The sequence below is a fragment of the Pipra filicauda genome, unplaced genomic scaffold, assembly GCF_003945595.2.
Source record: "Pipra filicauda isolate LSUMZ 115617 unplaced genomic scaffold, ASM394559v2 scaffold135_size2527700_pilon, whole genome shotgun sequence".
Taxonomy (NCBI): domain Eukaryota; kingdom Metazoa; phylum Chordata; class Aves; order Passeriformes; family Pipridae; genus Pipra; species Pipra filicauda.
The window spans coordinates 1,144,680-1,159,319 of record NW_024103829.1 but is presented as its reverse complement, the minus strand read 5'-3'; the positions used below and the strand labels follow the sequence as shown (position 1 = coordinate 1,159,319).

The window sequence follows — 14,640 nt, the reverse complement described above, 5'->3', positions numbered from 1 at the left end:
GGCCTTAGCCCACTATGCTTTTATTTTGTATTTGCTGTGAAGAGGCCTGGGAGATTGGAAAGCTGCCACCCTTTGATTGATAGCAGCTCATCTGTAGGTGGAGACAAACAGCAAATTCAGTCACACCAACTGACCCTTAGAAATGGGGCTGTAAGCACAGGGTGGCTGCCGGGGGGGAATTTGTACAGGGGGTGGGGAAAGGAAAGTGCAGAACAAGGGTGAAATTAATAGTGCTGTTCTGGCACCTGCCTCATCTGGGAATTTCGGTACAATGGAGATGTTGGTTTAGTACTCTTAAAACATTACTAATGGGAGCTTTTGATAAAAAACATTTAATATTTCCATTGAAACTTACACATGACAAAACTAGTGATATACATTAACGTGGTGCTGATTTATAAACAAATGTACACATTTCACACAGCAAAACAAACCACTTAAATGTACAATCCTCAGGCTGCACTTTAACAACTAAGATAAAAAGTATGGAATATCTGTAACAGAAGTATGGAAATAATCATTTTAAGTGTACTGTGCCTGTTAGGACTACTACATGCCTACTGGTTCTGTAGGGGGACACCAAATAAAAGATGGCACAAAATGGGTTGTTACATGATTCAGGCATTTGAACCCAGACAGCAGAGCAAGCTGAATAGACTTAGAGTATCTTAAATTTCTGTACAGTCTGACAGCTGTAAAGTACGATTTGTAAAAATAAAGTATCTTTTAGCTGTTGTGATACTTGTCAATAGTTACCTATTCAGATACTTCACTTTATAATGTTTTATGCACAGTGGTCTGGGGAATGTAATTCTGAGAGATTAACTAAAAAGTTAGGGGAACCAAGAGTGAGACATTTTAAGTGTAATTTTATACCATCACTAAAATAATTTAGCATCTTTAATATCAGATTTGTATGCAATTCAAATAAGCTGGTTCAAAAGTTAAGCAAGTGTTTAAAATGTAAGGGAGGATTAGTGAGGCACTTGTACTAAGTTATGAGCTTGGCCATTACTAAAATTGGCAGCACAGCCCTGTTCTCCAGTGCTTTCCATTTGCCTCATCCTTTCTCTGAAAGAAGTCAAAAAATAGAAACTCACAGATATATGTTCTCACTCAGGGAATGAACATTTCACCTGTTATAAAAAAGAGCACTTTGGTGGGGTTTTAGGACCATTACAGGGTCAACAATACACTAAGAGAAAATTCTGCACAGCCCCAGTAACTTACTGTCAGTGTTGGTCCCACTAAGGCTGCTTAAAGCTTTATCTTCTCAGGCTCACATACCCTGAAACATCACCCCAGTCAGTCAAGATACCTTTCTCAAAGAAAACTGTCTTATAAAATTATGTCAGTTCACAGCAATACTCTACTACCACACTATTACAGGACATTCAAAACTTCCCCCAAATGGTTAAGAGATGACTCTCACTGTCAGAACCCTGTCTATTATCCAGGAAAATAAGCTGAGGCCGGTGTTCCTGCAGCTTTGGGCAACGGCTGGGCTTTGGCTGGCAAGTATGGTCTCAGGTACTCTGTGGAACAGCACAAACACTTCATAGAACCACGTCTGTCACTGCCCCTCAAGTACATTTCAAATAAGGTCTTGTTCTACTATTTCATACATACCCGAGTTAAGCGTGTTCTGACTAAGCCCTCGTAAAGGAATGCTGTCATCTTTTCTCTTGAGATACTTGGATTCCAGCCCCAAATGATCACCACTAGAAATAAAAAGGCTAATTAAAATTTAAAGCAAATGCAGTTTGCTATCAGTGCATTACAAGAAGTGTGGCTACAGACTCAAACACTTGAAGTGAAACTACTGTGTTTCTAACAACTTTATTTACCATTTAAACTATTGCTGAGTAGGTTAAGAACAGCCTATATATATTATATATATAATATATATTATAGTAATAAAAACTATATATTTTATGTAGATACATTAATATATAATGAATATGTAATTATATAACAATAATAAATATAAAGATAATAATAAAAAATACTAAAATGCAGTAGATGACACTTACTTCTCCTTATTTGCTGGATGACTGGTTGCAGTCACTGTCTGAGCATCTGAACATCGATTCAATTTAGAAAGCTGTGTGTTAAACTGAACCTGCAGAGACAAGAGAGCTGCAGGTTAAAGAGCTCCTCTCCAGATCTGACAGCCCCCACCAGTGAGTGCATTCAGAGAGCAAACTTTCCAGGGATTAGTGATCCTACACCTCACACAGCACTGCCGTGCAGCACAGCCTGGGAGAATAAGCACCCTAAGGACAAGCATTAGCCATGGGTGATAATGTCCAAGACGGGGAGCTTGAGAGTATATACAGCAAATACTTCATGTATTTTGAGAAACAGTCACAACATCATGCTTTGGTATTTTATGCTGTCACATTCTTATCACACAAAAAAGTCAAAGTGCCTGCCTTTGGTACTGGACATGGTGAACTGGTGTTTTTGCTGTGTGTTGGTTCCAGGAAGTTCTGGAAGGCATACAGAGGAGAAATGGGATGACTGATTGCTGAGCTGAGAAAGGATGGTCTGTCAGGCTGTAAGAGAAATAGAATACATTCATAAAGGAGAAACACAATCCTTAAAGTAATTGTTTACAGAGATTCAAAATTCCAAAATTAACCAACCACCACAATTACAAAGCCAACACTTGTGAGTCTTCCTGATGGGAAGAAAACATCACTTCTCCAAGATTCACATGCTTAAGCAAAACTTGCAACTTTTAAAAAGATGAGTTGAGCACTCTTAGCCAGTAAAAAACTACACAGCCCATAAATGATTGTGTTGGGTGTACCCAGCTATAAATCAAGAGACGTGTGAACGTGCCCTTCCATTACTGAACAAGGAGCTCATCAACTACTAGGTACAGATCTCTGCTGTCACAACACAGAGGAAGAACCACTGAGGAAGAACCACTAAGTTGTGGTATTTAACACTGACTGCAGGTAATGTTTCTTACCCCTTATTTTCTTGTTTTTAAGTATCACTAGTAAAAGTATTCAAACAGTACACTTGTTTTTCAATCTACACAAAGATAATTAGTAATCTAACCTCACAACATAAAAATGCCTCTTTTTTCCCCTTCACCTTGCACTTCATCTTTTCCAAGCCAATTCTGCATTGGCTTGTGTATTTTATGTATGAGCTTAGAAAAATCTCACCTATGAGGCCCAAGACATCAAGTAGCACCCAACAGGATATTATGTTGTTAAAAAAAAAAAAAAAAAAACAAACCAAAAAGAAACAAAACAAAACCATAAACCACACCCACCCAAAACTTTAAGGCCCAAAGATGATGAAAGCACTTTTTTTTTTTAAACTCTTTTAAGGCCACACATTTCAGAAGTAATGACCACATCCCAACCCTGTTATTTATAGCTCTGTCTTACCATGCCATGAGGTGAACAGGCAGCCCTACCACCTCCGTGTGTGCTGGCAGAAGTGTCCAGCCTCTTCGCCATCTGAACTTCACTCAGCTGTCTGTTCAGCCAGCTGATCACTGCAGGAGGAAAAAAAGCTCAAATTCATTTCCTACCTCTTACAAGCTGTTTGAAATGGCAAGTAGCCCTTCCTCAAAAAAAGTGACAGTTCGATGGGCTATTTTTCCTCCTTAAGCTGAGGCATCACTAGGAGTCCCAGAGCCATGAAAAGCCCATTTGTTGAAGTTTCCTCTACCCCTCCAAGCCTGAGCACTGCACCCCACAGCCCCAAGCACCAGCTCCAAGAGAAGCCTTCTCTACTTGCAGCTCTAGGCTGTTACACACCCACAACAGCCAGAAGTTGTTTTCCAAACATGACAGCAACTGCAGCTCTTCACAAAAACCCCAATATAGCTGCTTCCATTAATTTTCAGTAGCATTTCTGTCATTTTTACAGGAGAAATGAAACTGTATAAACCTACCATTTTCATTGGTTTTCAGTAGCTGCTTACTTTCTTCTAGTTTTTGCATTGCACTTTCTAGCTGTTCTTGTAGCTTGCAAACCTGTAACAGTCCCATAATAATTATAACACCATCAGGAGCTACTACTAACTACAAACAACAACAAAAATAAGTATTTATGAAATTGTTCTAAAAGAAGTTTGAACTCAGTTTTTTACAAAAGCAATATGGCAATTCTTTTAAAGTAAGCCCCTACTACTTTTAGCCAAGGTTTCAGCAAGATTACAGCCAGAATTCTTTCTGACCTTTATTTTTCTATTATTAAATAATGCAAAGACTCTAAACAGGGGAACACACGTAATGGAAGAAAAAGGTTCACTCTGTTCCTGTTCTTGCTTCCTTCACCAACCCTACATGAATGTGTCTTTTAAGGATGCTGATTTATCCATTATATTGCTTTGTATTCTTAATATAATTTAGTTTTCTTCCATATGAATGGATCTTACAAATCAGTTTAACATTAAAAAAACTGAAAGTTGATTACACATTTAAGTATATTACACATATGGAAATCAACATAGTTGTTTACATATAAGTATATTCTATTCCACAGAAAGATTTAAGACCTTACCTAAGTTAAAACACACAGAAACCAACACAGTACATACAATAGGATTTGTAAGACAGAGGGTTAATTTATCACAATACCTCCTGCTCCTTCACTCGAAGAGATTGTCCCATCTCCTGCAATTCCCTCTGCTCTTTTTGAAGTCTCTCTTCTTTTTCTCCCAATAGTTTTTCCTGTTGAATTGTTACTGTGTTTTTCAATTTTAATTTACTCATTAGAGTTTTCAAATCTCCTTGTAACTTCTTGATAATTTCATTAGCCTATTAAAAAAACCCAAGACATTATCAAAATAAACACCTAAAAATAAGGAAGATGTTTCACAAGGAAGTGTCATGGTTGAACAAACCTTAAGGAGTTCAGCTGACAGCGACTTAATTGTTGTCTCTAGTTTTTCAATATGCCTCTGTTTTTCCTCTGTACTCTCTTCCAGTATCACCTTAAAAAGAATATTACAAAATATAATAACACTGTGATAGACATCACTTATGATTTCAAGTAGAACCTCTACAATTGAGAGCTATCCTTACAAGAAATCAGTCCCTGCTTTTTAGTCAAATTTCACAGGATCTCAATTCTTTTTTTCTTACAAAAAATACCACTAACTGTACTCCAGTACCACAATATTAAAACTGAATCCAGTATACTTTTGATGCCATAATTTAGAACCTTAACTACATCTAAAAGCTGACTTGTTGTATTCAAAAAAACAGTCAGTTGCTACCCTACGGAAGCCACAATTAAGAAGGTTCTAGAGAGTTTAGAGAAAATTATTTTGAAGTTTGAAGAACCTTTTGCTCTTGTGTTGCATCTAATACTTCTTTTGTTCTAGTAACCAGCTGATCCTTGTCTTTGATCTCCTGTTCCAGAACAGCCACCCGTGTCTGTAGCTGATTAATGAGTTTCTCTTTTTCATGGCATTCAGCATCCAGAGTCGTGTTCTCCCGACGCAGTGACAGCACCTCCTGCTTTGCTCTCTGACACTCCTAGAATGTTGGGAAGGAATTTAATGTTATTCTTTAGAAAAACCTTAATAGTAATTATTAGTATTTAAAATTAATAGTAATTTAAACAGATATATCTAAATAATAAGCATAATACGGAATGAAGAGGAGATGAACAAACTCAATATGCTGTATTTTCTATTACATGCCCAGGCAGGCAGTGTTAATGCTCTGACACCAGTAAGTTTGGTTTTAGAAATTAAGAAGCCTTACATCTTCTATTCCTGAAAGTTTTGCTTTCAGTTCTCTGACTGTAGAGTCTCCTTTGTATCTTCTCTCTGTTAGGTCTTTATTGATGACCTCGAGTTCTGAGAGTCTGTTCTGCAACTGCTGAATACTTTTCTGATGCAAAGTTTCCAATTCCTTTTTCTGTTGTTCATGCTGTTGTTGGTATTGAGTTTGTGCCTGTGGGAAGCAAAGAAATTAAGCAGTTATTCAATGATTCTAACTATTCACGTGTAAGAATATTGTTAATTCTTTTCCACCATCATACCTGAAGAGCTCTTTCCTTTTCACTTGTCAGCTCCTGTGAGTGTTTGTTGGTTACAGCTGTAGTGTATGATGTCCATTCATTTTTCAGTTTGTCTAGTTCTCGGCTCTTCTCTGACAAGCTCTGTTTAAGTTTGACAAAGTGTACAGACTTTTAAAAATTTTAGCATTTCAGTCAATACTGAATGATTCTTTACTGTTACTTACTAAAAGGAATTATTAAGAAAAGTCTAAATTTCAGCATCAGATACCAAAATATCTGTGTGTTCTGTAACTAGGAAAAGTAAGGCACTGAGAAGCTGAAGAGCACCTTTGACACTGTGAATAAAGTAATTTAATTTCCAATTGTATTTTCTTCCAACCACTACTTCAGAGTGAAAAACCAGCCTGTTGATGTACCCTTGTAACACAGACCACTCTAGTAGGGAGAAAAAAAAACTCTTCAGCAGCAGCTTTTCCTCTTTTTGATCAGTAATTCTGCATTTCAATTCAGCAAACACATTGCAGTAACTCAAACTGAAATTGTAAACAAATATTCCTCTCCAAAAAAGCTCCATAATAAGAGTTTTAATGGAATTGTTGTTTCATGACAGTCAAAAAAGTCACCTTGCTAATTGTAGAACCTGACCCAAATCATCCTCTTGTAACCCAAAGGTGAAGTAATTACTGTGCTGACTACAAAAAGCAAAGAGGAGTCAAGTAACTTGAAGTCCAAGACTTCCACTTTTTTTACCATGGTTTCACAATTTTTCCAAATAAAAGGATTTCCAACCATTCATTGATTATGTAAAGTACATTTATAATTTATCTTCAGACTACCACATATTTAGTATTAAAATTTCTGTGTGTATACACAGACCTCTGTACAAAATAAAGTAAAACTCTGATTTAGTACTGCAAGAACTAAATTTAATCCTTCAGTTGCAGGCTTTAGTCATTCTTTAGAAAAGCTACAGTAGACTGTTTTCTTCTTTTCACTCACTCCCAAGTCAATTATCTTGGCTAGGTAGTGGCTAATCACCCAGCCTACAAAAACGTACGTTTTCCACAGATCAAAAAAGTGCAACCTACAAAAGCTAAAAATTGACGTTACCTGTTGAGTGTAGCTCAGTTGCCTGGTAAGATCCTCTTCAGTTCTTCTAAGCTTTTCTTCCAACATCAATTTGTCCTCCTATGTACAAATTGACATCACATCAAATCCTCAGCTCCCAAAATACAAATAGTATTTAGCTTCCATTTAATCAGCACTGGCTGCCTAAGAAACCGTATACCCACTGTATTTGTGAAAAAAAAAAAAAAAATCCCCTTATTAAATGTCATATGGAATAAGATATAATTAATAAATTTAAAAGAATGGCATTAGCCCACAATGTAAAAACCCTGAATTAAATTCTTACCAAACTTTTATAATAGTATCTTATCATGAAGACTTGTTTACAAAGGTGTGACGTGAACAAGAAATCAACTGAAATACTTTAAATGTATGTTATGAAAATGGCTTATCAGGTGGCTACAAACATGACAGCACAGTAGGAGAAATACAAATCCCAGGCTGTGAAACTGGAACAGACAACAGCCAAACTGTGAGACCTTTAATTTCTCCTGAAATCAAACCTAGCATGCTACTAACTGCATCAACATTCCAATTTTAATTTGCTATTTATAGCTACTAGCCCCTTGCAGTCCATAAGCCTCACAATTACATGGAGAGCTTTCCTACACCCAACTGCAGAGCCAAGAGCACAAGGTTACAGTAAGTTACTCCTGCAGCTGCTCTGTCCATCACCACAGGCTGTGCCACAGGAGACACAGGCATCCAGAGGCATCCAACAGCTGCACAGCACATGCACTGCGGGTGGAAAATACCTCACTTTCAGTGCAAGTGACAGGGCTTGGCTGAATACACAGGTCATATTTTCCTTGCCAGAGTGACAGTAACAGTTTAGGTTTCATAACATGCACCCAAGTGGCTGCATGCAATGACACATATGGGCTAAAAGGAAAAATAAACCAATGCGGTACATACTTCTGAAGCATTCAGACTGAAAAAAATGCTTAAGTACACACAGCATCAAGGCCTAGTTGCAGTTATGACAAACCTTCATTTTACCTTAAGGCATTTCAAACAGTTGGCTAAAAATTTCTTTATTTCTGCATCAGTTCCTGGTAGGAATTTTAGAGAAAGATGGGTAAGATGTTTAAAAGGGTTGGTCTCCACTACATTTAAAGAGACAGCTGTGTGATCTAGAGCAGGTGCTGAAGAAACTAATTGCAGCAAAAACCTAGGGAAAAACCAAAATAATCAAATGTTAAGCACATCTTTTTCTGAAACTACCTACATGCTATTTCCAAATAAAATGTAATTGTTTATGTACATTAAAAGGCTGTCCAGTTTTTGTTTGAGAAAGAATTATACAATTCAATCCCTATGTCACAGTTAATATTAAAAAAAAAAAAATCAACTAAATTGTTTGCACCCTATAATAAGGAATGTACAAAACTAACCAGTTTGTTTATCTGTAAAATTTTCAGCAGCTCATCTTGGACTTGGGAGTGCAAAACCAAGTAGGGCCTTTGTAACCAAATTCAAAAGGAAAACAGACCCCTAACTTTTAGGTATTCTACAAACTAGTAAAATCCACAGCCCACAAGACAAGCTCAGGAAATAGCCTGAGTACTTGGAGTGGAGCTGAGTATAGGGCTTTCCTCACTCCCCACACAAATAGAAATAACATATCAAAAGGCCACTAAAAGGAAGACTACATCTCAGGTCTCCCCCCTCACATTTTAATACCTGAATACTGAAAGGAAGGAAAATAAATCCTTGTCAGAATGCCTTATAACCTTGCCTTCTCCTGTGAAACAGGATGATTTACACCTCACTCCACCAATTTCAGATCAGCTCTCTAGCATTAAATTATTGAAAGATAAAAAACCAAAACAGAACAAACCCAAAAACAACAGTGCTGCGTTCTTGCCCATCTGCCAGCTTGTGAAGCTTGCCAGCTTCAACTCAGATGCAGAGACTGTTACTAGACACCAGCTCCACCGCTCAGTCCTCAGGAGAGTTGGGTTTTGTCTGTTACAGCCACTGACTCAAATTTGGGCGTGTCAGGGGCACGTTAAATTATCCTTTTTCCTGATTCTTCTCTGTCTGAGGGACTGACAAGTATTATAAGAACTCAACACGTACATACAGAGTAACATGGCACACGCTCATAACCTACCTTGGGGTGTCTTTGTTCTGTTCCTGAATGCATTGCTGAAGCAGATCTATAAATTTTTGTGGGAAAGCAGAGAAGTCTACCAAGAGACCTTGCTGGGATTTCAAACTGTATAAACAGATTAGGAAAAAAAATATTAACAATAGATAGAAGTGAAATTTATTTCCTATAAAATGTTTTGTTCACACTACTAGAAAGAACAAATTCCGATCATGTCATTAAAGTTTACTAGCATGTTGTTTTCAAACATAAGAAATGTGACCACATTGTGGATAATAATCCCAGGAGGATATTTTTGATTTCAAGAGTTCTTGCAAATGGGTCGCACTGTTTTTTCACAGAAGTTATTGTAGCACAACAAAATGTGCTCCTTTGAGTAGGCATCTTCCTCACAGCACAGAGGCTGTTGGACAGGGCACATGCAAGAGGCAAAGGACAGTGAGGGGAGACTCCCCCATCACCAAGACTATCTGCCTACTTGTCTATTCGACTGCTCCCCTTCACCACAGACACAGTAAAGTCTGAGACAGAAACCTCCATCACCAAATGCACGAAGCTGTACCTCTGTATAACAAAACACTTCTGCACTTCTGCTTTGCAAACACTATTTTACTTTTGCCTTTTGGTCTGCACACTGACCACACCTCTCTTTTTAAAAACACACACCAAAACACTCCCCCCCAAGAAAAACAACAAACAAACAAAAAAAATCAACCAAGCAACCAAAAAAACCCCCAAAACAAAAACAAAACCACACAAACAAATCCAAAGAAAGCAGAAAACTGAAATTTTCATGCTTGATGCCCAAATTTGACGATCAATGATCAAATTCTGAGCAACTAAATGAGACCTGACAGTACAACTGGTATGCAAGGTCTGTGAATCTATGTCCATGCAGACTTATTTCCTGAAGTAGTCAAAAAAAATAGTTATAAACACAAGATGCAATCAAGTAATATGAACTGTGGCACTGCATCTATGCAGGGAACTTTACATCAGGATCCCACATCCACTTGTATAACCCTGAGCCACTCACTCTCCTGCACTTGGCAGTTTCACCAACTGCTCAAAGAGAGCAATGCTGCCAAAATACTGACCAAACTTCACAAGGGAAAAATGTAAAAACCTGAATTCTAACACAGACCATTCCAAGCTAAAAATATTCCCTCATTATTTTTGCCATTTAGAAACATTTCGCAGAGAAAATATTATAATTTCACTTACCTTTGAAAATCTTCCTCAGATATGACAAGGTTATAAAGGAAAAAAGGATCAGTGTCATCAGTCAATCGAACGGCTAAGTCCTGAAAAGATGGACATTTAAATATGATTTAAAATACTATTAACCACCCAGGAGTGTTTAAAAATTTTAAACCAATATTGCAAACAGTATTAAATGTTTTAAACAGTATTAACTGTTTAACCAAAAATACAGTAGAATTGTGGCAACTAATTCAGAATGCGCAAAACATTAAACACAACTTCAAATATTACAGTGGGAAAACAAGGAAAACTGTTTTTCACAAAAATAAACTAAGTAAAAACCTTCAACTTTGAGCAGCAAAGGTTTCAAAATTCCATGTGTATTCATCCTTTTCCAGAAAGAAAACTATTTGCTATATTTTTCCCCATCATGAAATAAAGTGTATCACTCGCAGTCCACTGTAACAGATCACAAACACATCACTCTCATAACTGGAAATTTTTCAGAGCATACTGCTCCTAAAAGTTTAAGAAACCACTGTCTGAAGAGTTTATATGCTGGAGTGTGAAGCGAATATAGAATGGATACAGCTGAAGTCCAGTAAGCTCATAAGGAAAACTGCAGCACTATGCTGCTTAGCCTTTAAAGGGACGCTCATTTGTTCACTGGAGGACTACACAGTATTTTGGAAAAACTGCCTTCTCTGAAAGCACTGTCTTGCACTACAAGGAAGGGGTTATGCAAAACACCTGGTACATCAGGCCCAGGCACCTGTTCCCTATAACAAGGCTCACACCTGGGTGAATAATATAACATTCCCTAGCAGAGGTAAAAAAGTAGAAACCTGACAGCTCTTCCAACGTAACTGAAGTGTGACCACAGCACAGGTACAGATACAGAACTGAAACACATTTCAGTAATTCAGGTGCCAGTAACACCAACAAAACTCTCAGCCGGAGATGCACAAACTCAGGGATTGACGCATGCAGACAGTTTACACTGACACTAACACCACCCTGAGCACACGGGGCAGACTGATGTGTGGGATAAAAGCACCTGCTTAGTCTGATGTCCCATTAGCTGATGAAGCATTTGTCTTTTCAGACTGACTGCTCACTGATGTACCTAACTGCACTTCCGGGCTCCTCCTGACACAGCCTGCAGCATGGAACACAGTTCCATGAACTGCTTCTTCACACTGTGAAGAATTACTGTTATCACTGCCACCATCAGGAGAATCTTTCCAAAAAATGCTGTATTCCTTTACAAACAAATCTTTACTCAATAACACTAACTCGTGATCAATCTTAACATCAAGCTGAGTGCACATACAGTTTAAGTGACAATTTAGACACATACAGTAGATGTTGTAATCTCATTGCTACTTTCCTTAAGATAGGAGTTATTTTTTTTACTGCCAATTTAGCACCTTAGACTAAGTACCTTTAGTGTCAGGTACTGTTCTGAAGCTCTAACCCATGTTCCCCTGAGGGTCTCCAAACACTTTTAACATACAGGTTTACTAAGACCCATGTACAACCAAACTAAAAGAGAGGGCTAAAAAGGCTAGGAGGAAAAAAAACAACCACATCATCTCAAACCAACTAAATTACTCAATAAATTATACAAAAAATAAAATAAGGTCAAATGACAAATGCTAAAATCCTATTTCTTTGCCTATTTATCCTTTTATAAAATGGAATTCACGTAATATCTAATGAATGACGCAGATATGACTCATCTACCAACCTTTTTATGAACAGGATTAGAAACTGACAGCAGCTCAATATTCACTCGAACATTTAATCTCCTGAATACAAAAAAATAACAAATCAAGAAAATATTCTCAAAACAACATGTTCACAGATGCATTACAGGAATCAATGACATTTCAAAAACAAAAATTTCAGCAGAAACAATAAGAAAGTTCCCACTGATGACTACTACTAAGATGTAACAGTTTCAGTTATCATTGCAGCTCCTCAGTCACTGCTGGTTTTTTTGCTGCTTGCTTGTTACCCAACAAACTTTAAACAGCAATGCAGAAGTTTGGAAGCTTTGTCCAGAAACCATAACCTTTGGAAAAGCCTGTTGGAATTCATTAACGATTGCTGAAACTTCTGACAATCATACAGTGCTACCTTGCCTTCATTTACTTCTTGTCGAGTAAGAAGTTACTTGCGTTACAACACATGCCTTCTTACAGAGGCAAGCCAGGCACACACTGTCTAATTCAGACAGGACCTACAGCGCTGTATTCACTGTATTTTGAGCAGACGGTCACATAATGAACGTCTGGGCTGCCCCAGACACCCGGCCATGCGCTCCCTCGCCCAGGGGGCTCAAACGCAGGGTCTGGGGGAGGCGCGGGCTCTGTCCCGCTCTCCCGGGCCGCGGGGCGGTGCCGAGGGGCCGCGTCCAAGGGAGGCCGCGCTCCGGCGGGAGGAGCGGGGAGAGGCGGGACCGCCCGCGGGCAACACCGCGGCCCGGGAAACGCCAAACATTCACCGCGCGGGCCCGGCAGAGACCAAACGAACCCCGCGCGGCGCCCGGGAGAGGCCAAACACAGCGCGGGGCCCGGCAGCCGCCCCGGCCCCGGGCCGTCCCTGCCCTTCTGCGGAGCCTCCGCGCGGTCGCTCCGCTGCCGGAGCCCCGCCGGCCCCGCTCCCTTGGCGAGGCACTCACAGCACCCGCTCGGCCCCGCCGGCTGTCCCCGGCCTCGGTACACCCGGTCCCTCCCCTGTGCCCCGGAGGGTGCCCACGGCAGTCCCAAAGCGCAGAAACCGGGGAGCGCTCCTGCGTGCGGCGCTCAGAGCACGGGGCCAGCGGGGAGGAGGAAAGCGCCTGTCGCTCGCAGCCCCTCTAAAGAACGCAGTGCAGCTCCCGCGCAGCCAGTGCGGACGCCCAGCTCAGCCCAGCCCGCCCGCCCGGCTGCCGCTCCGGCTCACCGCTCCTCACAGCCGCGGCCCTGCAGCCGCACGGGCACAACCCGGTCGAAGATCCGCTCCGCCGCCATCTTGCGCTGGGCTCCCGCGGGGCGGGGTCGCAACATGGAGGCGCAGGGGCCGCCGGGAGCGGCGATGGCGGCGGCGGGGCCGCAGCCGGGGCGGTGCGGCCACTTCGTGGAGAGGAAAGGGCGCTTCTGCAGGATGGTCCCGGCGCCGGGGAGGCGCTTCTGCGGAGAGCACGGGCAGGAGGAGGTGCGGGGCCCCTTCTCCGGCCGGGAGGGCGGGAGGGCTTGGGCAGCCCCGGCGGCACCGCGGGGCCCTGGTCCGTCAGCACGGGGAGATTGGCAGCGCCTGTGCCTCCCTCCGAGCCCTCGTGTGCCGAGGCACTCGGGCAGCCCAGCAGTAACGCTGCTGTTGCATTATAGGTTTATTATTTTAGGATCCAGTTAAGTATTAAATTCTTCTCTCAGTTTCTCCATTCTGGTTAACCCACCTACCTCTGAATAGATGTTTTATGAAACCGATGCCCCTAAACAGCTTTTATGAAACAGGACACTGAATGCATGCTGAACTGTTGTCTAAAACTTTTCTAAATAGGAACAAAATGACAGAAAAAGAATTCCCTGCCCTCTTGATCCAAAACAGTGAGTATATGTAAATGCTTTCCCTATTCTTTGTCAGAGTTCACATGACAAATGCTATTACTTACTTTTCTTTCCATTTTGCTTTTAGCACTGTATATGAAGACCAACTACAAAAGCATTTAAAAAAATGTAATTCAAGAGAGAAGCCAAAGCCCGTAAGTGCAGCATAAAATCAGCACTTCCTTTCAGATTTAAGACCTTAAACATTACATCTCTGTAGATGTAATCTTCTAGCAAGCACTACAGTAAGGACAGCATGGAAGCTGAATAAGTACTTCCTGAAATGGAATTCATGTTCCAGTCTCCTCCTGTTCTGTGTCCCTTCACACTGTAGTTTGGTACAACTTTTCAGTTCTCTTAGTTACAAAAAAAAAAAAAAAAAAAGCTGAATTAATTTTTCTCAAAAATGTACCCTGAGAACAGCCTCTTGCAATGCCATTCATTTTGGAGGCTGGGTGAGAGGTTGTCCTCGGAAAGTAGAACTAGCAGGGAGGCTGTAGGTACTTTCAGCTAACTCCTGGTTCCTGCAGGCCAGCAGTGAGTCACGGAAAGCTGGGCAGACACTTGCAGCAGTGCTGAGGGAAGGAACAGAATATGTGT

The 14,640-nt window shown here is 40.5% G+C and overlaps 2 protein-coding genes across 2 annotated transcripts in view; one reads left to right on the top strand and one right to left on the bottom strand.

Moving 5' to 3' along the window:
* Positions 1–313: 313 nt before the first annotated feature.
* On the bottom strand, positions 314–13,515 carry SASS6 (SAS-6 centriolar assembly protein). Its single transcript, XM_027740758.2, has 17 exons — positions 13,397–13,515; positions 12,198–12,258; positions 10,469–10,548; positions 9,248–9,352; positions 8,131–8,302; positions 7,114–7,191; positions 6,025–6,144; positions 5,745–5,936; positions 5,319–5,513; positions 4,877–4,966; positions 4,611–4,790; positions 3,923–4,004; positions 3,411–3,520; positions 2,436–2,558; positions 2,034–2,122; positions 1,630–1,721; positions 314–1,535 (listed from the first exon to the last, which is right to left on the bottom strand). Exons 1-17 carry the CDS (start codon positions 13,498–13,500, stop codon positions 1,450–1,452), a joined length of 1,959 nt encoding a protein of 652 aa, XP_027596559.2. The 5' UTR covers positions 13,501–13,515; the 3' UTR covers positions 314–1,449.
* The window catches only part of TRMT13 (tRNA methyltransferase 13 homolog), an 8,080-nt gene continuing 6,479 nt past the window's right edge, over positions 13,040–14,640 (top strand). The window contains exons 1-3 of the mRNA XM_027740770.2: positions 13,040–13,648; positions 13,994–14,040; positions 14,129–14,195. Of these exons, the coding sequence (XP_027596571.1) occupies positions 13,499–13,648; positions 13,994–14,040; positions 14,129–14,195 (264 nt within the window). The 5' untranslated portion in view covers positions 13,040–13,498. The remainder of the gene's footprint in view (positions 13,649–13,993; positions 14,041–14,128; positions 14,196–14,640) is intronic.

Bases quoted from the DNA above. Each gene is read 5' to 3' on its own strand.
- SASS6 (XM_027740758.2), bottom strand. From the start codon at position 13,500: ATGTTGCGACCCCGCCCCGCGGGAGCCCAGCGCAAGATGGCGGCGGAG. The intron at 9,353-10,468 runs GTAAGTGAAATT...CTGTTTATACAG, and splicing joins TCTGAGGAAGATTTTCAAAG to TTTGAAATCCCAGCAAGGTC. The intron at 3,521-3,922 runs GTAGGTTTATAC...TTCCTCCTGCAG, and splicing joins ACTGAAAACCAATGAAAATG to TGATCAGCTGGCTGAACAGA.